The 26,607-nt window shown below is 37.3% G+C and overlaps 3 protein-coding genes and 1 long non-coding RNA gene across 5 annotated transcripts; 1 reads left to right on the top strand and 3 right to left on the bottom strand.

Moving 5' to 3' along the window:
- Nucleotides 1-8,529: 8,529 nt before the first annotated feature.
- LOC106378423 (ubiquitin-like modifier-activating enzyme atg7) lies at nt 8,530-12,014 on the bottom strand. The gene is made up of 11 exons (XM_013818550.3): nt 11,746-12,014; nt 11,182-11,402; nt 10,866-11,112; nt 10,666-10,763; nt 10,305-10,588; nt 10,088-10,232; nt 9,666-10,013; nt 9,420-9,581; nt 9,217-9,332; nt 8,988-9,150; nt 8,530-8,907 (listed from the first exon to the last, which is right to left on the bottom strand). The coding sequence occupies exons 1-11, from the start codon at nt 11,858-11,860 to the stop codon at nt 8,740-8,742; spliced, it is 2,067 nt and encodes a 688-aa protein (XP_013674004.2). The 5' UTR covers nt 11,861-12,014; the 3' UTR covers nt 8,530-8,739.
- Nucleotides 12,015-12,540: 526 nt separating this feature from the next.
- Nucleotides 12,541-14,822, bottom strand: LOC106381788 (senescence-specific cysteine protease SAG12). Its single transcript, XM_013821721.3, has 3 exons — nt 14,313-14,822; nt 13,606-13,866; nt 12,541-13,048 (listed from the first exon to the last, which is right to left on the bottom strand). Exons 1-3 carry the CDS (start codon nt 14,764-14,766, stop codon nt 12,723-12,725), a joined length of 1,041 nt encoding a protein of 346 aa, XP_013677175.1. The 5' UTR covers nt 14,767-14,822; the 3' UTR covers nt 12,541-12,722.
- Nucleotides 14,823-17,813: 2,991 nt separating this feature from the next.
- LOC106381790 lies at nt 17,814-18,633 on the bottom strand. Of its 2 annotated transcripts, XR_007319578.1 has the most exons (3): nt 18,369-18,626; nt 18,069-18,302; nt 17,814-17,938 (listed from the first exon to the last, which is right to left on the bottom strand). It is a non-coding gene; the product is annotated as an uncharacterized LOC106381790 (long non-coding RNA). The 2 variants fall into 2 exon arrangements; XR_002656011.2 differs by lacking the exon at nt 17,814-17,938 and having other exon boundaries at nt 18,021-18,302; nt 18,369-18,633.
- A 6,042-nt stretch (nt 18,634-24,675) lies between these two features.
- Nucleotides 24,676-26,202, top strand: LOC106381791 (pollen-specific protein-like At4g18596). The gene is made up of 2 exons (XM_013821722.3): nt 24,676-24,935; nt 25,722-26,202. Exons 1-2 carry the CDS (start codon nt 24,758-24,760, stop codon nt 26,066-26,068), a joined length of 525 nt encoding a protein of 174 aa, XP_013677176.1. The 5' UTR covers nt 24,676-24,757; the 3' UTR covers nt 26,069-26,202.
- The last annotated feature ends 405 nt before the right edge of the window (nt 26,203-26,607 follow it).

Genomic DNA, 26,607 nt, shown 5'->3' with positions numbered 1-26,607 from the left:
TGATTTAACTTGTGTTCAACGTAAACTCATAAACCGTTGGTTTTATAAAAAAATCTCATGTATATTTTTTATGTTTTGTAATTTACATATAGAGTAAAATATATTATTTTATTATATAGATGTTTGATAATAACTTTTTATTTGTACATATACTAAAAAAATTATAACTTGATCCAATTTGATGTAATTGTACTATTCATTTATAAACATGTTGTTTTTTTTGTTAATTTATTTTAAAATGAAACACCATACTAATTTTTTTAATTTTTGCATTAGTCTTCTATGAATAATTATTAATTTATGATATGTTGTTTTCTTGAAAATTGAACTCTCTTAATTTTTATATTTTACTAAACTAAATAAGGTAATAGTATATTTAATTTTTTATATGTACTATATATTTAAGTTTGTGTTTTTTTTTCACCACAAAGAAACAACAACCATTGTAATTAATTAATTTAAATTGATTTTAAATGCAGTGACATAATTTGTAAATAAAAAGAAAAAAAAAAAGAAGTACTTAATTTATTATGAATTCAATGGCTAAATGTGTAAATAAAAAAAATATTTAATCTGCTATCCATGTTTTCAAACAATTATCATTTATCATGTTATCCATGTTTCCAAACAGTATAAAAATGTAATTCAATTTTAATAATATAGATAATATAGATTTTAATAATATTGATAATACTAGTAAAATGGTGGGTGGTGTTTGGTCTTTAAAAGTTCACTCTAAGATTAAACATGTAGGCCTTGAATTTGTTCTCCTCAAATTTGATCTCCTTTATAATGATATGTTCTATATAGCTAGAGATTCATGATATTGGTGTTCATCATACTGGTTTGTTGGTGTTCTTCTTCTCAAAATTACCGATCTTCCATTTTCAATATACACACAAAAAGTTATTGCTCTTTCATTTTCAGTATTCTATGTTCTTATCAGTAATTGTACCTCGACTTTCTGTCTCATTTTTCACTCCAAGATGGATCATTTCTGACTAAATCACGAAAGCAGAAAAATATTATTGAGCATTCGTAGTATTTGGTACAATATATAGAAACAAGATCCATGCCCGTAAAACGATCTATAGCCAACGATAAAGTACTCGTATATGACTATTGCTTACAAGTTCCAACAAAAATGAACTCAGTGTGGTAGATGATGTGTGAATACATCAGTATTATCCAGTGAGACCAGAACATGAAGAAGTCCTCGGGGAAGATGCGACTGAAGGCCTATCTGACCTTAAATCACCCATATATGGACGAATCTGAAAAACCCCAATTGTCAGGGACATTTTCTTCTCTGTTCAAGTACCTAATCACCGTTCTCATGGACGGCCGAGAAACAAGTCTTTGATGGCAGCAAAGCTATCTGACTGTGATAGCTAGCCTAGTCTCTCCACTGTCGTAACAAGATCCAAGTCTCCTATCACCCGCATGGATTATCTCACTGCTTGCATTCAGTTCCATAACCCAATTGGGTAAGGTGAAACTTAGGTAATCGATAGGTTTTGCTTCTCGAGACAATCTCTGACAGCAACGCGCCAAGTGTGTAAACGTCTGAGGCTGTCTGGTTCAGACAACAATGATGCTTCAGCTTTATACATCTTAAGTATTGTTGGAACCAGACCACTTCGGATCTTTACGCGTTTGGCGTTTTTCTGTTAGAGATAGTGTCGGGGAAGAAACCTACCAAATACATAAACTTCACCTTACCAAATTGGGTCATGGAATTAAACACAAGTGGAGAAATTCTCCATGCAGTTGACCGGAGAATTGACTCATGTTACGACAATGAACAGGCAAGGCTAGCTCTTACGGTTGGATTGCTTTGTTGCCATAAAAGATCAATGTCTTGCCGTCGATGAGAATGGTGATTAGGTACCTGAACGAAGAAGAAAATGTCTCTGAAATTGATGACAATGGGTGCTTCCAGCTCAGTCGCATCTTTCTCAGGTCATTGGGACTTCTTCAAGTCCTGCTCTCAAGGGTCTTCAAGCTCCGTTACATACATCTTTCTTTTTAGAGGCTTTGATAGAGAGTTTTTGAAATGAACATATTCATAACGTGCTATTTTCTTTGCATCTTAGATACATTATATATGATATGTTAAGTGAACTGATTCAACGGGTTGTGGCAGCGGAGTATGGTAACTAGGAACAAGACATCATAAAAAAAAAAAGTAGATTTCGTACCAACTCCTACTGTTACAAAGACCCATATGTTACAAAGTATGGAGGATCACGTCATGTGGTCGTGTCGGGTTAATAAACAGAATGGGTGACCATCACACTACATGTGAAAGTGAAAGCTCACGTTAACAAGGTTCAGTTATTTTTTACTCTATAGCAGTTGTTAATAGGGTGAATAAACATACCTTTTGGCGATCCGGCGATCCCATATTTTTACCAAAATGGTTCAAATATTGAATTATCTAGCAACTAATACGATGCATTTTACAAAACGGCAATAAGTTTTTTTCCTTTTAACTACACAAAAAATACTAACTTTGGACATTTTAATACATGCAGTGTTATGTATGTTAGAAATTGAATAACATAGTGAAGAACAAGAGAGAGATATGTTTAATCTAGAAAGTAGAGAGAGATAGAGTAAATAAGGAGAATCTTATTTGCTTGATTAATTTGCTTATGGGAACATCCCATATATATAGGGGTTACAAGTATGGCAAATGGTAGATGAGATATGATAAACTAATAATCCATTGTCTTGAGACTTTAACCCACCATACATGCTTGTCCCTTGTAGTGGCATCTCCTTTGTCTTGAGACCTTAACCCACCATGCATGCTTGTCCCTTGTAGTGGCATCTCCATTGTCTTGAGACCTTAACCAACCATGCATGCTTGTCTCTTGTAGTGGTATCTCCATTGTCTTGAGACCTTAACCAACCATCTTGTTTCTTATTGCTTCATCTTCACACTCCCCCTCAAGCTTGACCATAGGGACTGGTCAAACTTGGAAACCATGAAGCATTCCCTCATTAAAACCTTTAGCTTGGAAAAACCTCATGGGATAAAAACCAAGCCAAGGAAAAAGAGTAGAACACTTCATGGCTAAGAGGATTAGTGTGATGAAAAATCTACGAGTCCTAACTTGGAATGTATGAACTCGCAAACCTTGGTGCTTGCAGCCTTGGTAAAGATGTCAGCTAGTTGATCCTCACTTCTTGTGTAGCAGGGTAAGATGATCCTTTGTTCCACTGCTTGCCTAACTTTATGACAATCCACCTCAATGTGTTTAGTCCTCTCATGGAACACACTGTTGGAAGCTATGTGTATTGCTGCTTGATTATCACAATGCATGGTGATTGGAGTTGATGTCTCTATACCCAAGTCTCGAAGTAGGTTTCTGATCCAAATCAACTCACTAGTGAGCTTCCTCATTGCCCTATATTCAGCTTCAGCACTTGAGCATGACACTATCTTCTGTTTCTTGCTCTTCCAAGTGACAAGATTGCCTCCAATAAATGTACAATAGCCGGTAGTGGATCTCCTATCCACTCTGTCTCCTGCCCAATCAGCATCACAATACCCAACTATCTCTGTATTTTTGTTGCATCCCATCCACACTCCTTGCCCTGGCGCCTCTCTTAGGTATCTTAGGATCCTTTCAACCATGTTCCAATGGTGTATCTTGGGAGCTTGCATATTCTGGCTTACTTGGTTAACTGCAAAGCATACATCAGGCCTGGTGATGGTGAGGTATATCAGCTTTCCTACAATTCTTCTATAGTGTTTAACGTCAGTATAGGGCTTGTCTTCAATCTCCCCCTCACGCAGCACCTTATACCCATCTTCTAGTGGAGTCTTGGCTACTTTCGCTCCAAGATTTCCTGCCTCATTCAAAAGATCAAGTGTGTACTTCCTTTGAGATAAGAAAAGCCCCTCTTTAGAGCGGCATATTTCTATCCCTAGAAAGTACTTTAGCTCACCCAAATCTTTAATATCAAAAGTAGACTTAAGAAAGACTTTGGTTGAGATAATACCTTCCTTGTCACTTCCTGTGATGATAATATCATCTACATAAATAAGAATCACCACAATTCCTTGCTTGCTTGTGAGTGTGAAGAGTGTATGATCAGCTTCTGACTTTACAAACCCTCTTCCATTGAGAGTTGTACTCAGTTTGTGGTACCAAGCCCTTGGTGACTGTTTTAACCCATATATTGCTTTCTTCAACCTTAGGACATTCCCTGGCTTGACCATGTCTTCCATACCCGGAGGTGGCCTCATGTAAACCTCATCCTCCAGCTCTCCTTGAAGAAAAGCATTTTTGACATCCATCTGCCATAAATCCCATTCCAAGTTCACTGCCAATGAGAGTAGAATTCTTATGGTGTGGAGTTTAGCTACTGGTGCAAATGTATCCAGATAGTCTTCTCCATAGACTTGGGTGTATCCTCTTGCAACTAGCCTTGTTTTCTTTCTTTCTGGTTTCCCATTGGCAAGGTACTTGATGGTGAAGAGTAGACGGCTTGTAACAGCTTTCTTTCCTTTGGGGAGCTCAGTTTCATACCAAGTATCATTCTTGATCATGGCACCAACTTCATCCCCAACTGACGCTCTCCACTCTTCATGCTTCATGGCTTCTTCATAAGTCTTTGGTACATACTCTTGATCTAGGTTGCTGATGAAGACTACATGCTCTTCAGATAGTCTCGCAAAAGAACATGTTGCTTGGATAGGATGAGCTACTGCATTGTTGTTGAAGTATACTTTGGTGTCCATCCACTGAGATGGTTTCTTCACCCTTGTACTCCTCCTTAATGGTTGAACTTCTTGTTGCATTCCATCTTGATCATTAACAACTTCTTCTTGGATAGCTTCTTCTTGGATAGCTTCCTCGTGGATAGCTTCGTCATGGATATCTTCTTCAGGGATAGCTTCCTCATGGATAACTTGCAAATTAGGTTGGTTTCCCCCCTCATGATCAGGATGGACTGCTTCTTCAATTGATGTAGCTTCATCCACAACTGGAGGTATATGTGAAGTGCTCGGTACGCCACTTGTTTGAGGCTGGCTGATGCCTAGGTTTTCCAGAATGATTCTCAAGTTGTTTGCCCTATCTGAAGATCCTTGTGAGAGATCCTGAAGGCTTTCCCAACTCTTCTCATCATAGTATCCCTTTGATTCCACAAACTTAACATCCCTTGAGACCATAACTCTTCTTGATTCAGGTATGTAGCACTTGTACCCCTTCTGCGCATGAGTATATCCTATGAACATGCCTTTGACACTCTTGGCTTCAAGCTTGTTTCTCTGTTCCCCTGGTATCAAGACATAGCACACACACCCAAAAACACGCAAGTGATCAATTGGAGGTTTTATTTTGTTTAATACCTGAAAGGGAGAGTTATCTTGGAGGACTTTGGTGGGGATCCTGTTGATCAAATAACATGCTGAGACCACAGCATCTCCCCAGAACCTCTTTGGAACATTGGTATGGAACATCATGCTCCTTGCAACCTCCATAAGATGGCGATTCTTCCTTTCAGCAACTCCATTTTGTTGTGGTGTGTATGGGCAACTTGTTTGATGGATTATGCCATGTTTTGCTAAGTGATGTTTGAAAGCAGTGCTTGTATATTCTCCGCCATTATCAGACCTAAAAATTTTGATCTTGGAATTGAAATGGTTAGATACATAGTTTTGGAAGTTAATAAAAGCTTCTAAAACTCTATCTTTAGTTTGAATCAAGGTGAGCCATGTATATTTTGATTTTTCATCTATGAATGTAACAAAATATTTATGGTTCTCCCTAGACATACAAGGTGCTGTCCAAACATCAGAGTGCACAAGATCAAAGCAATTTTCATAAATAGTCTTAGAATTAGGGAAAACAGATCTCTGATGTTTACCAAGAATACAAGCCTCACAACTTCCACTCTTTAAAGATAGATTAGGTAACATCAGTCCTAAGGCACGATAATGAGGATGACCTAATCTAGCATGCCATAAAACATCACTAGCTAACACAGAAGCAGAATTGAAAGCACAAGATAAATTTGAAAGCTTGGTGTTTTCAAGCAAGTAAAGCTCTCCCTTGCTCACACCCTTTCCCAGCATCTTCCTGGTCTTAATATCCTGAAAGCACACATCATTAGGACTGAAAATAACATTGCAATTTAGATCATTGGTTGCTCTCTTAACAGATAATAAGTTGGATGTGAAAGTAGGCATATAAAAAGCTTGAGACTCCTTATCAAACAGTTTCAAGTTTCCTACTCCTTCAATTGGAATTCTATCACCATTAGCAATCACTACACTCCCTAGAGCAGGTTTAACATCACTAATCAGTCTAGCATCCCTAATCATATGATGAGAAGCTCCCGAATCGATGATCAAAGGTCTAGTAGTATGTGAAGCACTGTGAATAGAATTTAAAGCATTGACACTGATGTTACCAGAGTTTGCATTGATAGCTTTGATAAGGGCTTCAATGTCTGACTTGCGGATGAAGGCATCATCAGGGGATGGCTGGGACATGGCATGGGATGTGGATCCACCAGTGTGGGTGGTTGAGATCATAGCTCTTCCATCTTCTCCTATGCGCATGGAGCCTGGTACTGTGGTTTCATGAGCTCTTGCTTCATGTGCTTTGGCCTGGTTGTATCTGTTGGTTGAAGCAGGTCTGAGGTGAGGATGGAGGATCCAACAATTGGTTTTGGAGTGGCCTAGATTCTTGCAGTGCTCACAAGTCACAGACTTGTCTCCTCCTCTTCTTGGTTTGAAGTGTGCTTTGTTGACTGAAGCACTCTCCATCTTCTCAGCTTTGTTTGCCATAGACAGTTCCCCTTTTCCACCAAAGAGACCATCTGAGCCTAGCTCCTTCCGAAGTTGAGCACACACATCATCATAGCTTGGAAGCTCTTTAGCTCTCAATATGTGTTTAAGTACATCATTGAAGCTTGGGTTGAGTGTGAGAAGCAATCCAAAGACCTTGTCTTGCTCACGCCTCTCTTCTAGTGTACTAGGATCAGTGGTACTTGGTCTCAGCATCTCAAGTTCAGACCACAGCTGGCTGTACTTCCCAAGGTGCTTGGTGAAGTCCATCTCCTCTTGCTGTAAGTTGTTGATTGCCCTCTTAACCTCAAAAATTCTGGTGAGGTTTGAAGTGTTGCCATATACCTTGTGTAAGGTATCCCATAGCTTCTTTGCAGTCTCACAATGTGAGTAAGACTCCATGATAGGAGTATCAAGTGAGCCTTGCAAGATAGACAGCACCATGAGATCCTCCTGACCCCATTTGCCTTCATCTACCACTACAACCTCCTTGCCATCTTCTCCTTGGGTGATTTGTCTTGGGGCCTCACTTGTGGTGATGTGCTCCCATAGACCTCTTCCTCCAAGAGCTGTCCTGGTCAATCTCGACCAGGTAATGTAGTTAGGACCTTTCAGGATGACTGGAATCCTAACTAGCTTGTGCTGCTCCATCTTTGCTTGCTATTGTCCAGCGGGTAAAAAATAAAAAATTTGCCAAGGAGAAATTTGAATTTCTGAGGCTAGGCAAGAGAGAAAACAAGGGAAGCCAAGATATGTTCTCTAGAAATGAAGAAAGTAAACCAAACAAGTGAAAGAGTAAGGTGAATAGAGTAAATTTGCGGAAGCAGTTTGGTGTTCAAGAGCTTGGATGCTCTGATACCATGTTAGAAATTGAAGAACATAGTGAAGAACAAGAGAGAGAGATGTTTAATCTAGAAAGTAGAGAGAGATAGAGTAAATAAGGAGAATCTTATTTGCTTGATTAATTTGCTTATGGGAACATCCCATATATATAGGGGTTACAAGTATGGCAAATGGTAGATGAGATATGATAAACTAATAATCCATTGTCTTGAGACTTTAACCCACCATACATGCTTGTCCCTTGTAGTGGCATCTCCTTTGTCTTGAGACCTTAACCCACCATGCATGCTTGTCCCTTGTAGTGGCATCTCCATTGTCTTGAGACCTTAACCAACCATGCATGCTTGTCTCTTGTAGTGGTATCTCCATTGTCTTGAGAACTTAACCAACCATCTTGTTTCTTATTGCTTCATCTTCACAATGTAGTGCGTTTCTTGGTCTGATTTTGTAACATATTATTACTTTATAAATGATCCAACTATAAGGGTCTGACTGGTAACCATCATAGAAACAATAGGAATGGATAGGAAAATAATGAATAAGAATAAAATTTTAGGAATGACAAGAATGATAGTTCATTATCAAAATTAATAAGAAATAGATTTATTCTATAATTCTCTACAAACAAATGGACGAAGAAGAATGAAAAAGAAAACATATTTCAAACATTTATAATTAGGGTTCCTCTTCATTCTCGATATTCAAAGCCTAAAAGTTTTTTGAGATTGGTGGTATAAGTCTATTTGTATTCAATGTTATGTTATACATTGTGTGTATCTTGGTTTAATTTTTCAACATGTTATCTTTTATAACTGAACATCTAATTATAATTGTTTGAAAAAAATTTAATCTGTTTAAATCGGAAGAACTCAACATGATAAAGAAATAAAATAATTTTATTTGATAATAATAAGACTTGAATCAACACTTGCTATGAATGACAACTAACTGCATGTTTATTAGCGAATGATATTAAACTAACTTCGAAAATGATGGTCAAGTCACTTGTGATTATCAAGAATACAACATGACCACCATATCCGAGCCATCTTATGATTCATAAAACCTGTAATGAAAATGACTTATTACATATCTACAGCTTCATCGTCATCACCATCGTCTTCCCAATCGAGGCTAAACGAATTAGCAGCTTTCTTAAGCTCGGTTAAACCGGTAAGATCCTCCAGGTATGTAGGATGGTTAATAGCTTCAAGTATGAAACTGTTTCCTTTTTCTCTATACTCTGACACCACCTGAAACACGCGTAATTTAACATCCATAAGAAACCGTGCAAGCCACGTTTTGTAAAGAAAGATCTCATGTAGAGACTTACAGTTTCAGAACAAGCTGTGCAGCTGTTGGAGGCTTGTCCGAGCAGTGTGATCTGTGAGAACTGAGAAACTGAGCCTCTAATCTGATGAGGTAAGATCCCGAGAGGTGATTCATCGGAGTTTCCTCCATTACTCGAACTCGAGTTGTCTCCTTTTGCATAGATACTATAAAAGAAAAACACATGTAAGAAGACAAGCCTGTGGACTGAGTCAGACTTTCAAAAGACTTACCCAAGTGGGTGTTGTAGAACTCCGACTAAGAGTTCAACGGCTAAAGCTCCTGCAATAGGAGCTAGCCCTGGGCGTGTAACAGTGCATTGCTGGTCCAGTGTCCGATCAGTCATTGACTGCAAAATGTAAAAACAAAAAAATAAGTTCACCACAAGCAAAAGCTTGAGGTAACATAAAACAAAGTCTAAACCAAGAACTATTACATCTTGAGGTGCAACAACGTCGTTACAGAAATAACAACCAAGTCTCTGTCTTCCTGTCTTGTTAATATCAAGATTCTGCATATCATCAGACAACGAGTTGGGGCCAGCACCATGGCGCATTACCATGTAGCTGTCGAAACCTAAAGCCGCGTTTATAGCAATCTGAAAATTCAAAATCAAAACAGTTTGTGTTACTTGTATAACAAGAAAACAAGAAAAGAAAGAATCAGAGTTAAATGTTGTTACCTTATTAGCGTTAGCACAAAGAAGAGAAGGTAGCCACCTGCTTTCTCTTGTATCAGTCAACAAGAACACTGCATCATGAGACTCAATCAAATCACGAAGGCGTTTGCAATCACCGAGAACAGATTCTTCTTCTTGGCTAGAGATGGGATGTCCAGGCATCGGTATAGCCATAACAACTCCACTAGATTCCACTGCTGGAAAGATCTGTTTAAGGCTTTTAACAGCAGCAACGGCTTTGAACTCGCCACGACCAACACAGTCTTCAAACGTGTAGAGAGATTGTCTGACTGGATTAGACATAGCTACTTTGCCGTAATCAACAAAGGTTATGTTGCGGATCCCCCAACCCTAAATGGAAAAGGATAGAGGTGTAAGTGAGTTTGTAAGATTGTTTAGTGTCAGCATTCTCGTTGATGCATTACCATAAGAGTACGAGCAACTTGGCAACCCAATGTACCAGCTCCAAGAAGAAGGCATTTGACAGAGGACAGAACGTTTAAGTCTAGAGACGGTAACGCACGCCATCTCATTAACTTCAAGTTTAAATCACAAGCAGAAACAGCCAACCTGCGAAAAGGATCGTTAATCAGATCTTATCTATTTGGTTATCTAAAGCATTGACAGAGAGCAAACATGTACCTGGTTGGATCCATGGAGTTAGCAAGGCTAATGGATCTGGGAGCTCGTTTTCCTTTGTTAAGCTCCCATCCCACTGAGTTAGGTACAGATGAATCAGATGAGAGTGTAATGGAGGCTTGACCAACAAGAGAAAGGCTCATGTCAGCGAAACCGCGGCTCTCTCTGTAGCAGAAGAACCAAACAGTCTCGAGGTTCCACTTTGAGCGAATAAGTGCTAGATAATTCCGAAGTGGCCAGCCAGGGTTACTAGGAAGGTGACACGGGTCATAGAAACCGAAAAGTAACTGCAGGAAGAGAGGTAGATCAAGGTAAAGTTTTTAATTGGTTCTAACGCTTTTGAAAGAGATTAGTTTACACATACCTTATGATGATCACCTTGGCAGGCTTCCCAGTCTTTAAGAGGTGTGATGGTAGCTTTTGAATCATCAGACGAAACCGAAACCAAAAAGAATGGAACATCTAATAGCCATAACACAGAGAAGTAACAAACGTTTTCAGCAACCACTTGTTGAATGGGAATAGCAAGAATAAACAAAGTAGAACGAGAATGTTGTTGAGTACCAGTTGTTAAACTTGAGTCACGCCACTCATTACACGCAGCAGATACTGATTCTGCTTCTTCTGAAGTAAAATACTCCGAAGCTGGCTTTAATTCAACCAAACTTGCAGGAGGATCAAGAACAAGTGCAGGGAACGCAAACCAATAACGGAAACTCCACTTCTTAAGGTCAGCGAACGAGATAACGAGGAATCTAGATAACAAAGCACAGTCCTCGAGAGCCTTTCCCGATTGAATATCTTCCCAAATCTGAAACTCACCAAACAGTTTTAGTTGGATATTCTGTCGGAAAAAACAACAGTCAAAACTCATACATACCTTGTTTGCTTCTGATTTTAACAAGCTTTGTTTGTCGAGTTTAGTAAAGCTTTCGACGGTGTTGGTGTTGTAGAGAGTCCCTGGAACAGGACACTTGTTCCTATTCCCGTGAATAGTATTCTCGGTCGATGACTGTTCATCTGAAGAAGAAGGCAATGACTCTGAAGAAAGAAGAGTCAGATGGTTTGAGACTTGTGGATGAGAACACGGTGCATAGAAACCTGCAAGTTCCACAATCCAAAGAAACAAAATACCTCAGCACATTCTAATCTCCAATGGCATATACACGAGAATCAGATAAAACCAACTCGTGAAGACGAATCTATACATAGTTTCAACCTGGATGATGATAGCAAACCCCACATGAGTTATATATTAAAGTTTTAAACTTTATTCAATTCAAAAACTCGTGAAGATGAATCTACAAAAATGTGTATCAACGTTTTTTTGTTTGTTTGTTCTCTAACCTAAAGGGATCGCTGAAATCAATGTGAATGCATCGAATTATGGACTTCTCTATATTGGAATCGATGTTGTGGGGGGTAGTTTGGTAATTGGTCGTACCCGTGATGGAGATCGGAGAATCGTCGATTCCGAGCTTATCGAGTTTCAGAGAGGAAAAGCTGTGCCAGAAACCTTCGTCGACGGAGCTGTTCAATGGAGCGAATTGAAGTATCATCTTCGGTGCCCGAATCTTTTTAATCTCTTTTTTTTTTTTTTTTTTTGTGCAACTATCTTTTTAATCTCTTTGTAATTGGATTTGTGTCGACGAGAGTCAATGGCTGTTGTAGGAAAGAAGAAGAAGGAGAGAAAGAGAAAGAGGAGTCGTGCAAGGAACAGAGAGTCAATCAATCATGGTCCGCTTTTAATCGAAGCAAACCAAAACCGGTTTACTTTTACCAAAAAAAAAACCAAAAACCGGTTTATTTCTCCGTTAAGATATTAAAATCTTTCAAGTTTTTGTTCTCTAAAGCTAAATCAGAAGAACAAAAATCCTAGTTTCTAATAATCTTAGTAAATATGATTGGAAGAGATTTGGTGTTTTAGAAAGAAAAAAAAAAAAATTGGATGTGAAAAACTCTACAAAGACCTGTCAATCAAACCCTGAATCGGACTTGTGGCTATGAGGAACCAAAGCGTGTCGTGAACGATGAACAAAATGCGATTATCACAAGAAACAGACTAATCCACTACATCCATTTTCACATCCTATTTTGCTTTAGGCATTAAATGAAATCTTTACTTATCATCCGTTTTCATATTATTTTGCGTACTTGTTTGAAGTTGCACCTAGCTATCATCGTCAAGATTCATTGATATCGAACTTACGTGACTAAATTTGAAATTAACAATCTGAACTTATTAAATCTTTTGCATCCTTATCTTTTTCACAGATTACATGCAACAGTCTTTAATTATAATAACCATACAAACTTTTTTTTTTTTGTGACACCCATACAAACTATTCATATCACCATTTTAAGACATAAAACCCCACACATATACACATTTTAAACTTGACCGGGTATTGAACCGGTTTTTCATATAGTTGGGTAAGAAGCCTTCATGGCAAGACCACATAATCCTTCTTTATCCTTGATATCTTTTTTAATCCTCATGTATCCACCTTCTCCCCATTTTGTTCCCCATGAGTTTTTGATGATCCAATACTTTGATCCGGCGGAAGATTGGCTGTATCCTACGGCAGTCACCGCGTGATCAAGATACGTTGTGCACTCTCCGGTAAACACACCGGACGAGTAGAATTGGAAATCAAAACCACCTCCTTCTATTCCAACGCTAACCGGTTGGTGTGCCACTGCCTTCATTAGAGCATTCTCGTCGTTAACAGGGACATCCTCATAGCCTATTATTCGTGAACAAATGATTAGAATTCAAAGCATGAGTACCACTGTACCAGTATCTATTTCTTTTTCTCCTTTTTTTTATAGAAAAAACAAAGAATAACTAGCAACCTAAGGATGAACATTTGCTCATTTGATTTGGTTTGGTTTAATTACTCGCTTGAAAATTATGATCTAATACAAATATATTGGTTGGTCATGACCGAATATGGGATAAATGAAACATTGTGTTTGTGTAGAGACCCCAAAATTTAAAGAATTAATATATATATAAACAAATTGTGTAAAAATTATTGGAATTCGTACCCAATTATATAGGCAACTCCCAAAATCTCAGGACTGATCTTGTTTTGTATACTCAGTTGTGAGAATTATGATCGAATTTTGAAAGTTGGTGTGGTTATGTATGATGATTTGTTATATTCGGTTTGGTTTGGTATTCTCTATAAACAATTTTTTTCTTATATTTAATTATTTAGAGTTTGTCCGATTAACTTTGGGTTTATTATGTGCATTTCAAATCTTTTGTATGACTTTTATCAGAGAATAAAAGTGAAACCTGTGATAGAAGCTGCTGACGGTTTAGTGCTCTTGATCTTGCAATTGGCGTCTTCGCCTTTATAAGGATAATTTGATTCAGTGGTTAATCCGCCAGTGGCCATTATGTGCTCAAACGCAGTATCCATTAGACCGCCGCTGCAGCCAAAATCGTTTGTGTCGCAGTCTACAAGCTGTTGTTCTGACAAAGAAATAAGTTTCCCTTTCTTTATCTGCGTTGCTCCTTCTATAGCCGCAACCGCTGAAAACGCCCAACAACATCCTACACGTACACTCCCTCGTTAATTAGTTTCACCACCCATGCAAAATTATCTTAGGGATGGTTATTTGATCTGGTTGGGTTATATATTCTTGTTTTTTTCGGTTTTGAGCATTCATAGCTGGAAATTTTAAGTTCGGTTTAAAATCCTCAATCATATTAGCTCCGGTTTTGGAATAGAAGCTACTTAAAATATATATAAGAATAATTTTCTCTCTTAATTTAGTATACAGAAATCTATTTATATTTTGTATATACATATAACTAAAAATGAACTTGTTATTGTTTGGTTGTATTTTGTTTATATTCGGTACAAAATTAAGTGATCAAATCGTTTGGGACAAGGAAACCAACTTCTTTTCAGTTTCAACAACAAAAACGGTTCAAATCTTAGCTTGCTTTAGTTCTTTAATTTATATACATGAATAAAGATTATGAATTATATTTACCACAACTGCCTTGATTCTTGATAGGAGTCACAGCTCCTTTCTTCCTCCAATCAACAGCAATGGGCAAAGCACCAGAAGAAACGTTTTGGTACCTAAACGACGTGGATTTTGTTTGACTTTGGCTAGACAAGACAGAGTCTCCTTTGTAACCAGTGTACATAGAACGGAACTCGTCGTTGGTTAGATCAGCAAACTGGTTTACCGCGAGTTTAAACGTTCTTCCGGCGGGAACGTTGTTTAAGCGTTCAATGCGTTCCACGTTGCGTTTGAACACAACGTAGCGATTGTTTTTCTCATTCATATCTGCGTAAGTACGTCCATGTTCGGCCATCCACTCGTCGTGCTTCTTTTGCATGATGAGTTCATCGTCGAGAAGACGAGAAAGAGTGGTCGAGAAACAGAATGATGAAACTAGAGAGACAATGAGAAAGATTTTGATGTGTTCTAAAGCCATTGTTTTAGAAAAGTTGAAGGATTTAGATACTAGTTTGATTACTCCAAAAGGGTTTTGCAGTGGGGTTTTATAGTGCAAAAAGTGTGATACTATTGGTAATGTTCCTATGAAGTGATTATGACAAAGTATTTTTAGTTTACAAGTAATGATCATCTTATATATACATCTATGTAGATAACTAGAACTCATCATGGCTCGAACCTATTAGACTTTAATCTCCCAAGGCTTAACGATACTCGAACTTGGATACTGATTGGTATTTGGACAAATATATTTATTGATATAAAAATTGAAAATCAAATATTAAGGAAACATTTAAAAATTATATTTGTTACAAAAACCTGAAAATACCATCAGAAAACATATTTGTTGGAAACTAGCAATTGTCTTTTTTTTGACATGGAAAAAATCAATCCAGCTTACTGGTTTGCATCCGTAGGCCTCAGCATAATATCCGTAACCCGAAATCCGAACCGAACCCGAACCAAAAAACCCGATCCGTATCCGGTCCGAAATTTAAAAAATATCCGAATGGGTCTTGTAAGGTGGTACAAAACATATCTAAACCCGAAGTGTTATTAACCGAACCCGAACGGGTAACCCGAAAAACCGAAAAAATATCCGAAGAAACCGATCCGAATGTCCAAAATAATATACAATATAATTATATGAAACATGAATATATACTTCAAATATTCAATTTCATATTTATTTTATATGTTATCTAACAATAAGTATTTAAAATTTAAATAACTACCTTAAATAATTAATTATATATAAATAAATATATATTTCTTATGTTTATTTTTAAATTTTAGATTTTATTTCGGGTATATCCGAACCGATCCGATATAACCTGAATCCGAATGATATATGATTACTTTATGGGTTCTATGATGTGATACAAAACCGACCCGAACCCGATGTGTTATATCCGAATCCAACCCGTACTTGCAAATTTACTAGAATGGAACCTAAGAGCTGTTATAAAAAAGAACTGAAATCCGAAAAACCCGATCCGAACGCCAACGGGTACCCGAACGCTCAGGCCTATGCATCCGTATGACCAGTACCCGAACGCTCAGGCCTATGCATCCGTATGACCAGTATTAGGTACTAGCCATCGTGGTGCACAACCGTTTACAGAGGGGAACCTGAGGACTCATGATCTAGCTCCTTTAGCAAGGCCATCTGCACGGACGTTTAAAGCTCTAAGGATAAAAAATATCGAAAACTCCAGAAATCTTGTTGCATAGGCTTTAATCTCATCTAGCTCCACTGCCATCGCTGGTCAGTCTTCTTCTCTGTTAATTAGTTCCACAAGTTGTTCACAATCTGATTCCAAATCCATAGCGTCTTTTTTATTTAAAAGGCTAAGATTGGAAGCTTGCATAATTTAGAAATTAAAATAATGGGTTTATGGTAACAGTTAACGCTTTTTTGTTTGCTAAATACAGTTAACCAATTTCTACTCCATAGTTCGTTTCTGAGGTTTTATAATATGTTCTCTATGATCATTATTTTTCAACTAGAAACTGAAATTTTCGTAGTTCAACATTCTCAGTTTTGCTGATTAATGTATTTGTTTCAAATATGCCGTTAATGCATCAAAATCATTAATCTTATCAAAACATGGAATCTTATTTTGTCTTCTTATTAATTAATTAATTTGAATTCAAAGATTCCGTTCATTCACAAGAGAACCATTCGTGCAAGTTAAATGTTTAAACGAAGAAAGAAGAAAATGATTCGACAAAATTAACTAACTGGATCAAATCATCGAATCATAATCACTCAGAACAAGTGAACTTCATTACGCTAAGTATCCTTTTGTAGATAAATCATGATGATTTGCTTTCCTTTTCAATTATGTTTCTCACCCATTTCATCTGTTCGAATTTCTATGAAGTTTTCTATTTTGTCCATAAAATACAATACAATTGCTTATAAGTTACAGCTAGGGGATGTCAAAAAAAAAAAAAAGTTACAGCTAGGGATGATATAAGAAAATGAATGATCACTGGCGGGATGAGTACGGAAATTCATCAATACTATTAAACCCGAAGCACAAACTGGACCAAACTTTTGTCCACCGGGTAATATTATCTAATTGAAACCGTTACTAGATTTTATTAAAACTTTTACTAATGCGTCAGTCCACTAATATGTTTATCCCTGGTTGTTCGGTTTTAGGTTCAGTTCTAGTTTTTTTTTCCGATTTGTGCCAATTCGGTTGTGATTTTGGTTTATTCGGTTCAAGAGATGTATGACCTGTTTGGTTATTTATGAATTTATGTTTAGTTTCGGTTTGGTTATTTTAGTTTTTAGTTTGGTTCGGATAATAACGTTAGGAACCTGGTAAAATTTGAGTTTAATTCGGTTTTCGGTTACGTTTGTATAATTTTTAATAGTTTGTGTAAAAATCACATTTTGGATTTTGTTGGATACAATATCAGATAACTTAAATAAATTTAAGTATTTCGAATATTTTTTTGTTTTATTCAGTTCTATCGGGATATTACGATAATTTTAACTATCTCAAATAAAAAGTAATAGGGTAATCCATCTTTTGGGTTGTTCGGTCATAAGTAGTATTTTTTTTAGAATATTTGATAATCTTAAAACTAAAGATAATTAATATTTTAAAGTATATAAATTGTATTTAAGATATTTTAGTACCCATTCGATTCTCGGTTTGGTTTCGATTAGGTTTCGGTTTTTCTGTTTCAACGATATAGGAACCATTAAAATATTTGTGAACATTGGTTTGGTTTGAGTTTTTTTATGTTGTTTCAGTTCGGTTTTCTGTTATCAATTTATATGCCAAGACTTAAATATGTTTATACCATTTGTCTTGTATGTGACAAATAATAGATTTTAAACTTATTTTTAATAATAAATCTATATATCAATACTGTTATTATATAAAATTCTTTGCTAGTATCCAGTTAATAATAATATAATATTCTGAGTATTTTGATGTTTATTCACTAGTAAAAATTCACCGCATAGCCACTACAATACAGTGGCTATAGAAGAGAAAAACGTGGCTACAAAGAAAATAAGTCACGCTTATGGATTGGAAATTTACCGTGGCTATAGCCTCGTGGCTGGAAAAAACTGTGGCTAAACGTGGCTACGAGCCACGGTTTTACCATGCTGCTTTTCGTGGCTAACATAACAACAAATAGCCACGGTTAGCCACTATCTCACTGTGGCTTTATTAAAATTTAAAAAGAAAAAAAAAACAAGAATAAAAAATAAAATAATTTATTAATAAAATATAAAATCTTATAAATTACATGTTTATTATATATGTATATCCTCGCACAGCACCACGCGCACCAGGCCATGAACCACGCGCAACATTCCTCCGGTGATAGCCCACCCCCGTGTCGCCAGTGATACACGCACCACCTCACCACCTTCATCTTCTTCAATATTGGCTCTGGAAGGAGCCAGCGAAGCTTCATCTTGGCTTTTCTTCTTCTTCCTTTGTCTTCTCTCCTTCTTCTTCTTCTTCCTAGTTTAAAAATCTGAAACAAAATAAACACATTAATCGAAATCTAAAAAACGCAAATACGAAAAAGATTCAGTATCACCTCCGCTTCTTCCTCAGCCCTCTAAGTCTCTCCATCTTCGTTACCGTCGCAGTCCACCTCCGTCTCTGTCATCTATCAAAACAAAATCAAATACATACACAACTGATAAGAGACAAACATAGATATGTGAGTAGAGGCATTGATGTTTCTTCTGTGAGCAGAGATGGAGAGATGTGTGAGCGGTAGAGAGATCTGTGTGAAAACGAAACTTAGATCTAGAAAACAATCAGAGACGAGAGAAGAGAAGGAAGAAGAAAATAAATTAAAAATAAAATAAAAAGCGTGTGTAGTTGTGGCCGTTCGATAGATCTTTATGAATGGTTGTGATCTAACAGGGGGTAATCCGTTCCTTTCTTCTTTTGACCAATGAGAAGTTAGTTTAGGAATTAGCATTAGATTTCAGTATTTCTTTTCTTTTTATTTTTAGTTGTTAGCTAATGATTATAGTGCATAACCTAAAGAAAATTGATAAGATTTTCAATTTAAATTTCAATATTTTGAATTTAAGATATAATGCTTCATGGTTTAATGATATATGTTTACAATATAGAGTTTATAGTTTGAGAAATAGGATTTGAGTATACTTGTTAGGATTAAATGTAAATGTTAAGATTAAATAATTGAAAGTATAAATATTTTTAGAGTTTGAAATATATAAATTTTGGGTTTAATTAGATTTAAATATTTGTGATTTAATGTATGATATAAGGTTTGTGGTTTGAAAACATTAGATTTATGGTTTTTGTATGTGAAGTTTAAGATTATAAGGGTTTAGGTTTAAGATTTATAATGGATTTTAAAGAAATTTATATTTAGAATTTAAATTTAACATTTATATTTAAAGTTTGAAAAAATGTTATATTTGTATTTTGGTTTTAGTATCTAGGATATATAATTTAATTTTGAAGTTTAGGGTTTAGGGTATATAAAAACTAAATAGCCACAAAAATAAAGTGGCTGAGTAGTGGCTAACGATTAGCCACTGTTATTTCGTAGCTAAATCGTGGCTACTAAAATAACCATGATTATTTAGTGACTGATTCGTGGCTAGAAAAGAATAATCGTGGCTTTTTAAAAAATTGTGGCTAGCCGTGGCTAATCGTGGCTAAACAATGACTTTTTCAAATAAGACACGATTTTACACTGGCACTACCGTGGCTATGCGGAAATTTTTTACTAGTGTTACTATGAAAGTTTATTAGATTTCATTGATAATATATGAATAAATATATTACTATGTAAAATATATGTTGAAAATATTTACTGATTAATGAGAATTTGGTGGGATATTCTTAAAGGTGCTACATATTTTTTAGTTTCCATAATCTTTATTAAAACAATATTCAAATTTTAATATTAAAAATCTCAATATGGAATTTCTCTCATTTATTTTCTCCTAGTTATTTAAAAAAAAATTCAAATTGTAGAGTTTTTAAAAAAATTGTCACACAATTCGCCATTTTCAAAATTTTAAAAATCAAGATTTGATCACATTTATTTTTCAACTAAACTGATTATGTTTAAATTAAAAGTTTGAAAATCTCTGTTATGTTTAGATCTTTCTCTATGAAAAAAGATTTTTGCAAATATGACTCAAAACTCAAAGTCAAACATAAAACTAACTCATAATTGTTTTTAGAACTTTCATTTGTCATTGCCATCAATACACCAACCACCATAAACAACCAATTTGAAGCTCTTAATGTACCTAAAAATCAATTTTGACTCCTTCAATCTCATTTCTTATGAACTAAAAACAATTTCTCTTTCACTTTTTCTCTATATTCATCCAAAAAACCCAAGATTTTGATTCTAAATTTTTTAAGGTTCATAGAACCATTCAAGCTCATGATTCGTGGTCATTAAGAAGTAGGTTGCTTTGGTGGTGAAGTATTATGTGGTTGGAGAAGCTAAACAAGTTATCTCACTAGTTAAAGCTATCAAATCAATTTTTTTTCCAGATCTGTCCGTCAGAAGATTTCCGTGTAAGAAGACTTACACGGAAGTCTTCTGGTCAACGCATAGATTAGTTTCGCAATTGACTTTATGTGTGTCTTTTAGAGACGACTTCTCTGGAAGTCTTCCGGTTTTCCTTGTTTTCAAAAAAATTAGAGAAGACTTCCCCGTAAATCGTCTAGGATAAACATGTTAGTTTTCCATTTGACCGGATTGTGTCAGAAATTTGACTTTTCCTAGACAACTTACACAGAGTCGTCCAACAGAAAAAAAAAATTAAATATTTAATTTTTACTAGACGACTTCCAAATAGGTCGTTGCAGGTTACTTTTGCAATTGAAAAATAAAACTTAAATATTTAATTATATCCGGACGATTTCCATGTAAGTCTTCCGGTGGACGACTTACACTACCTGAGAAGTGTTGGTTCCTAGACGAGATATGTGTTGCAACAAACTCAGATAGTCCACCTTCTTCACGGTCCTTACAGGCGGATCGATCTCGACCACCTCTGCCGTTTCCACAGCTGGACCATCGGCGACAGGTGTAGCCGTAGCCACCAGTGTAGCTTGACCAACTGATGAGTTCACCAATAGTGTGAACAGCTGAGTCATAGCAACCACCTGGTTACCCATCACCTTCATGGCCTCTAACATGTCCTTCATGGACAGTGCTGCGGCCTGCTTAGCCGTACTGTCGGCCGCTACCTCTTGTTGGTCACCATCACGGTTAGCATTTGAGGATTCTACTTCCTCTTCACGCTCCTGATGCTGTTGACCTTCCTCATTTCCCTGATGTGTCCCAGTAGGGTTAGTCGGATCAGTCGGTAACTCACCCCCGGTGTTAGCCACAACCGGATCGGTTGGTAACCCGGTCGGATTAGTCCCATCCGCAGCTACCTGACTGGACTGACCAGCCGCTTCCTTACTCTTCTGTGATCTTCCGAGATCTTCCTGATTTGCTTTTTCCAGCCTAAGGATTCCAAACAATTTTAGTACAGAAACATAACATAAGAAAACACAACAATCTCTAGACTAAGAAATTGTGATACCTCACCATGAGACTTCAATCAGCTGGCTGCGCGTGTGAACTACCATAACCCAAACTATCCTAGAATCAAGCATGCTCTGATACCAACTTGTAAGACCCGTTCCTGGCCTTTCGACCTAACTGAACTCAAAGTCTTACTTCAGACATTTTTTGCTTGTTTGATTCATTTTCAAGTCTATTATTTACTAAGTCATATTCTCATATGAGGTTCATAAACAATCGACCAGATAGTATACATAAACATAGGGTAAATCGTTTGTGTTATTAAATAAAATGAGATTTGATACATAACTTGCAATGTGTCTTATCAGTTATATAAGCTATTATGAGTTCATTCCTAACACGATCTACCCACACGCCATACAGCCTCTCACTGATAGAGTCTTCACGGCTCCTTGGCTTTACCACGATCAGCCTCGTTTCCTGAAACCACAATCCATCACATAAGTACAATCAGATAGCCTAACAATCGATTCTAGCAATGTATGGTTTGGTTCAAGTTCTTAATCATAAACCTCTATCAAGACAACTATAGATCAAACGGCTAAACCTTAGACTAAGTCCAAGCCAACCCCAAACGATCTCAATCCAACCATAGCCGGATCGTCCATAGACACGTCTAATCGTCCACCCGTCCGGTTAAAGGCTCACTGACCTTCTTACCTAATCCGGTCCAAGGCCTGGATCCATACAACCAAGTAAGGCCTAAGCCCAAACCGGATTGCCTTGCAACCGATCAGACCTTACGACACAACACTCCGGTTAAATGAACCGTCCGTTCGTCCGACTATGAAGCCGCAGACTGTCCACTTGGTTCGGCCAAAGCCTGGAACCAATAGCACCGTTTAGAACTCACACTGTAACGCCCCGACCGCCCATGGCTAATGGGCCACCCACGTCCGTTCTCTCGGCCCGAGGGGCCCATCCCGTCTGACGGTCGGTCCGTTAATTTTTCCAAGGCTCGAAATCATTGTTTACTGACCCTGCAATCACCACCCGACATTTTCCCGTGTTTTTGGCCTCACTCGCACGGTATCGCGAATCACTTCCTGATAGGTCACCCATCCTTTCACTACTCCAGCCCAAGCACGCTTAACTCTGGAGTTCTAAACGGATGTGTGACAGAAAAGGTAAGTCAACTTTGGTGACATAGGTAGCCAAATCAATTCTTTTAAGCCTTTCTGTATATAACAACTCAAAATGTTACACACACCCTTTGGGAACTTGTGCCATTTGGACACACGTGCCTCTTGGCAACACATGACTTTTGTCAACTCGCGCCCATTCAGATGTTCCAACCGTTTGACCCAACCGTTCGTATGGACTGTCTGGTCCGTGTGTGTGTCCGGCCTATGGCCACAGGACCACGCCTTAACCTACACAAGTCATGAACCATTGTGACTGTTCAGGGAAGGGTTGCAACCATTCATATCAGAACAGAAACACCCCTATCCAATCGGATCACCTGAGGCCGGTCAGACCATGCGCGCCTAACTCGTCGGTTATGGACCGTGACCACATTACTCAACAAGAACCATGGTTATAACCAATCCCAGCACATCAACAAGGCCACACCAATATACAGAAAGGAGTAGAAGAAGAAATATATGAAAATAATAAGAAGAATAGGACATAATCCAACCGCCCATGACTAGACTGCTTTGGACTGTCTAATTGTCTTAGCCGATGGGTCAGTGGTTAATCCACTGATCTTAGATGATTGAACCACGGGGTTGGAGTCCTTCTCCAGACATTTCTCTTTGCCTCCGGTATCCATAACCACATGGCCTCCTCTCTCTTAAATTCTTCTCCTTGCCTAAGATACTTAACCACCACAACCGAGCCTCTTCATGCCGATCTCTCTCTATCTTTCTATTTGGCCTTTGCCTTTTGTTTCTCACAAAACTGATGTCTAGAATGGATAGAGAGGGCCTATATTTATAGAGACTGGGCGGCCAGGACTTGACACACGAACATGTACAACTTGCTAGGCGAATGAGTATGACTTAACCAAAAGGTTGCAACCTTGGCTACTTGCACCCCAGCGCCTATAACTGCCCTTTCTTGGATCGGTCCTAAGCCCAAAGAGGTACCCAGGCCTTCTGGACATAGCCCACGGCCTTTCCGAAGGACCTATCAGTCCCTAGCCCAGATGGCTGAACAATCGGCCCACCACCGGCCCGGACCCGGTCCAACTGCCCGTGACCCAAACACTCCATCCAGCTGAGTTGAGCTGGCTCCCAGCTGACCCAGCTGAGTGAGCTAGTAGTCCAGCTGGTTGAGCTGACTTAACTTGGAACGAGCTAGGCTGAGCTTGACCGAGCTTCGTCCAGCTCGATCGAGCTTCCCGAATGCATCGCCCAACTACTGTCTAGCTTATCCAGCTGACTTATCCTTGTTTCTTTCTTTGTTTGGTTAAGTCTCAGCATCCTGACGTCCTTAACCTTCTATCTTGGTCATGGAACGCTTGCCTTAAGGTCCTAAGACCGGCTGGTACATTTCCTTGAACCATGGCCCGTCCCGACGATTCTATCTAGGATCACGGATGTTACATGGTTGGCCAAGATATCAAAGTACACAATCATGTCTAGAATAGATAGAGCTCTTACAAACTGTGAATGGTTAGAGATGTACCCACTACCCCTAAGCTTATGTATCATTTATCCGTTGATAGGATCAGACCACATACCTTTGCTTTTAAATACCGAAAATCCGAAATGGAAGAGAACTAACCTATTTAGATATGATAGTCAATGGTGGCTATTTCCGAGTTAAAACAGGTGACTGAACGAGTCTAGAACCAAGAATGTCCCGATTAAAAGATACACAATTGATTTAATAATATTATATAAAGAATATCTTTTTAGTGTAAGATTTGGTGTAGTGGGTTGGAGACACCCAAAAAAATTGGTGTCAAAATTGCACCAAAATAGTGTAATTTTTACATCAAAAATGGTGTAATGGATTGGAGATGACCTTACATCCTACAATCTATTTTCCTAATTTATATATGTTTATCGTCATTGCTAAATTATTCTGTGATCTTTTTTTTTTTTCTTCTCTTGTAGGAGTGATTTGATTTTATATTAATAGCTCCGGCCGGCTTCTTTCTACCAAAGAGAAAAAGGGTGGTAAAAACAAATTTAGAAACCTATTCTATAATTAAGTTTTCATAAATTAAGCATTCTTATATTTAAAACCTGTGAAACTAATTTTAAATTAACAAACCAATGATTTACCTTTTACTTTCAGTCTAAAAATAACAATGGGTTTCTAATATAAAACAAACTCGGTACGCCACAAAAATAGTTGTCTTCTTCTCAAACATATCTCAACTTATTGTTTGAAACTAAAAAAGAAGAGACCACCAAACAAAAACAAAAATGGTGTCCAAAGCCATCTTCTTCTCTTTCTTAGTCGTCTCCACCGTGTGTTTGTCCTCTCTCGCTGGTTTTGCCGCCGCTGAGGCTGACGATTTTGACCTTTTCCAGATTCAAGGATCTGTTTACTGTGACACTTGCCGTGTCCAATTCGTTACCCGTCTCAGCAAATTCCTCGAAGGTAAATTAAATTTAAAATAAGTATCATACAAATAAATTATGAATACGTGAATATATGTATTTAAGCCTCTAATCCAAAAACATCAAATATACGTTTGATAAACGAAATGGTTTGAGACGACTATGTGTGTGCGCTCTCTATCTTGCATGTTATAAGAATGCATGCAACGTCTTACAATAACTATATCGGTTTCTGAATCCGAAGGAGTTCATGCGCTTCACCTAATACTACTGGAGTAGTCTGACCACAGTTACTAGATCAATCTTATAATATGTTCAAACAAGTAGTTAATTTTATTTAAGCGCTAATCTCTAGTCATGCACAAAATAGATTCAGAATCGAACCGCAACTATATTTGTTTTAAAATTACATGTTCCAAATATCTTGTACATCGGTTTCTAAACATTCCAAGTTTACTTAAATCAAACAGGTCACGCGTATCTTTTGAGCTTTCCCAATGAAGAACTTTCAAAATGGGATTCTTAACCGACATATATATATATATATAGGTGGTAGTATTTAATTGCGGTTATTTCAACATACTATTCGTATTTTATAATAGTTATGCATTGTTTCCATTTGAAGCTTTTGAACTAGTCTATTTCTCTTTCATATTGTTTTATATTAATAAGACATGAAACCAATATAGCCTTAACAATTCCAAACCATTCATGGTACTTAAATCAAGTGCATAGGCAAGTGAAAGTGAGGGGAAATCGGCCAATTCACTTTCTCATACTTTGGACTAATTTATGCCTCTTTTGTTTTGTTTTCGTGTTTGTGAAGGTGCGAAAGTGAAGTTGGAGTGCAGGAGCAGAACAAACGGAACCCTAACGTTGACTAAAGAAGCCGTTACCGACAAATCAGGAAGCTACCAGATGGAAGTAACCGGTGACCACGAAGAAGAAGTTTGCGAGCTCGTGTTGGTCCAATCACCAGACAGTGGTTGCAGTGACGTCAGCAAAGAGGCCTACTTACGTAACGCCGGTAAGATCAGTTTAACTGCGAATGACGGAATCGTCTCTCACGAGACTCGTATCGTTAACCCTCTCGGTTTCATGGTTAAGACGCCGTTAGCTGATTGTCCCGCCGCTTTCAAGGAGCTCGGTATTGTCCCTGACGTCACCTTTTAAGCGAAGAAAGAAAATATATTACATGAGAGATATTAATTTCTACTTGCTTGATCTTAAAGGGTTTTCCGTCAAGTTTATCAATGATTTATTATTATGAATTAATATCTTCATCATTTATTGAGGTTAATTTTTTGCTTTTTGTTTTTGTATAATTTGAATTGTTCGGAGAAATCGGTCAATTCATACATCAACAGAGGGTCACAGTTCCGATTAGTACATACACATGGACCATGGGTTAAAACCCACATACATCAACACATAATAAATTTAAATTTGAACAAAAATATTTAAGTTTATAAATACATTGACCACGTTTCCGTCAGTCAAATGATAATTAATGGTTATGTGGATTTAACGAGTGCTTACGTGACATTTATATTTTATTAATTAATAAAAATAAGATAAATCATTTATAATATGTAGATGGGGGCGTCAAATCCGGGTACAAATTATATCTTGCTCAACCACTGTGCTAAACCAAATTATTAGTTTTATTATCTGTTTTATTTGTTTTATATGTACTATGTTTTATTTAGATA

This window comes from Brassica napus, chromosome C2 (assembly GCF_020379485.1).
Source record: "Brassica napus cultivar Da-Ae chromosome C2, Da-Ae, whole genome shotgun sequence".
NCBI classification, from domain to species: Eukaryota; Viridiplantae; Streptophyta; class Magnoliopsida; order Brassicales; family Brassicaceae; genus Brassica; species Brassica napus.
This window is presented reverse-complemented; position numbering and strand designations above follow the sequence as displayed.

What these genes read in the sequence shown, in the direction of transcription:
- LOC106381788 (XM_013821721.3), bottom strand. Translation starts at nt 14,766, where the DNA reads ATGGCTTTAGAACACATCAAAATCTTTCTCATTGTCTCTCTAGTTTCA. An exon ending in CAAGAATCAAGGCAGTTGTG is followed by an intron (nt 13,867 to 14,312) that starts GTAAATATAATT and finishes GTGTACGTGTAG; the next exon opens with GATGTTGTTGGGCGTTTTCA. An exon ending in GTCAGCAGCTTCTATCACAG is followed by an intron (nt 13,049 to 13,605) that starts GTTTCACTTTTA and finishes CACGAATAATAG; the next exon opens with GCTATGAGGATGTCCCTGTT.
- LOC106381791 (XM_013821722.3), top strand. Translation starts at nt 24,758, where the DNA reads ATGGTGTCCAAAGCCATCTTCTTCTCTTTCTTAGTCGTCTCCACCGTG. An exon ending in TCTCAGCAAATTCCTCGAAG is followed by an intron (nt 24,936 to 25,721) that starts GTAAATTAAATT and finishes GTGTTTGTGAAG; the next exon opens with GTGCGAAAGTGAAGTTGGAG.
- LOC106378423 (XM_013818550.3), bottom strand. Translation starts at nt 11,860, where the DNA reads ATGATACTTCAATTCGCTCCATTGAACAGCTCCGTCGACGAAGGTTTC. An exon ending in GCCAAGGTGATCATCATAAG is followed by an intron (nt 10,589 to 10,665) that starts GTATGTGTAAAC and finishes CTCTTCCTGCAG; the next exon opens with TTACTTTTCGGTTTCTATGA. An exon ending in AACTCCATGGATCCAACCAG is followed by an intron (nt 10,233 to 10,304) that starts GTACATGTTTGC and finishes TCCTTTTCGCAG; the next exon opens with GTTGGCTGTTTCTGCTTGTG.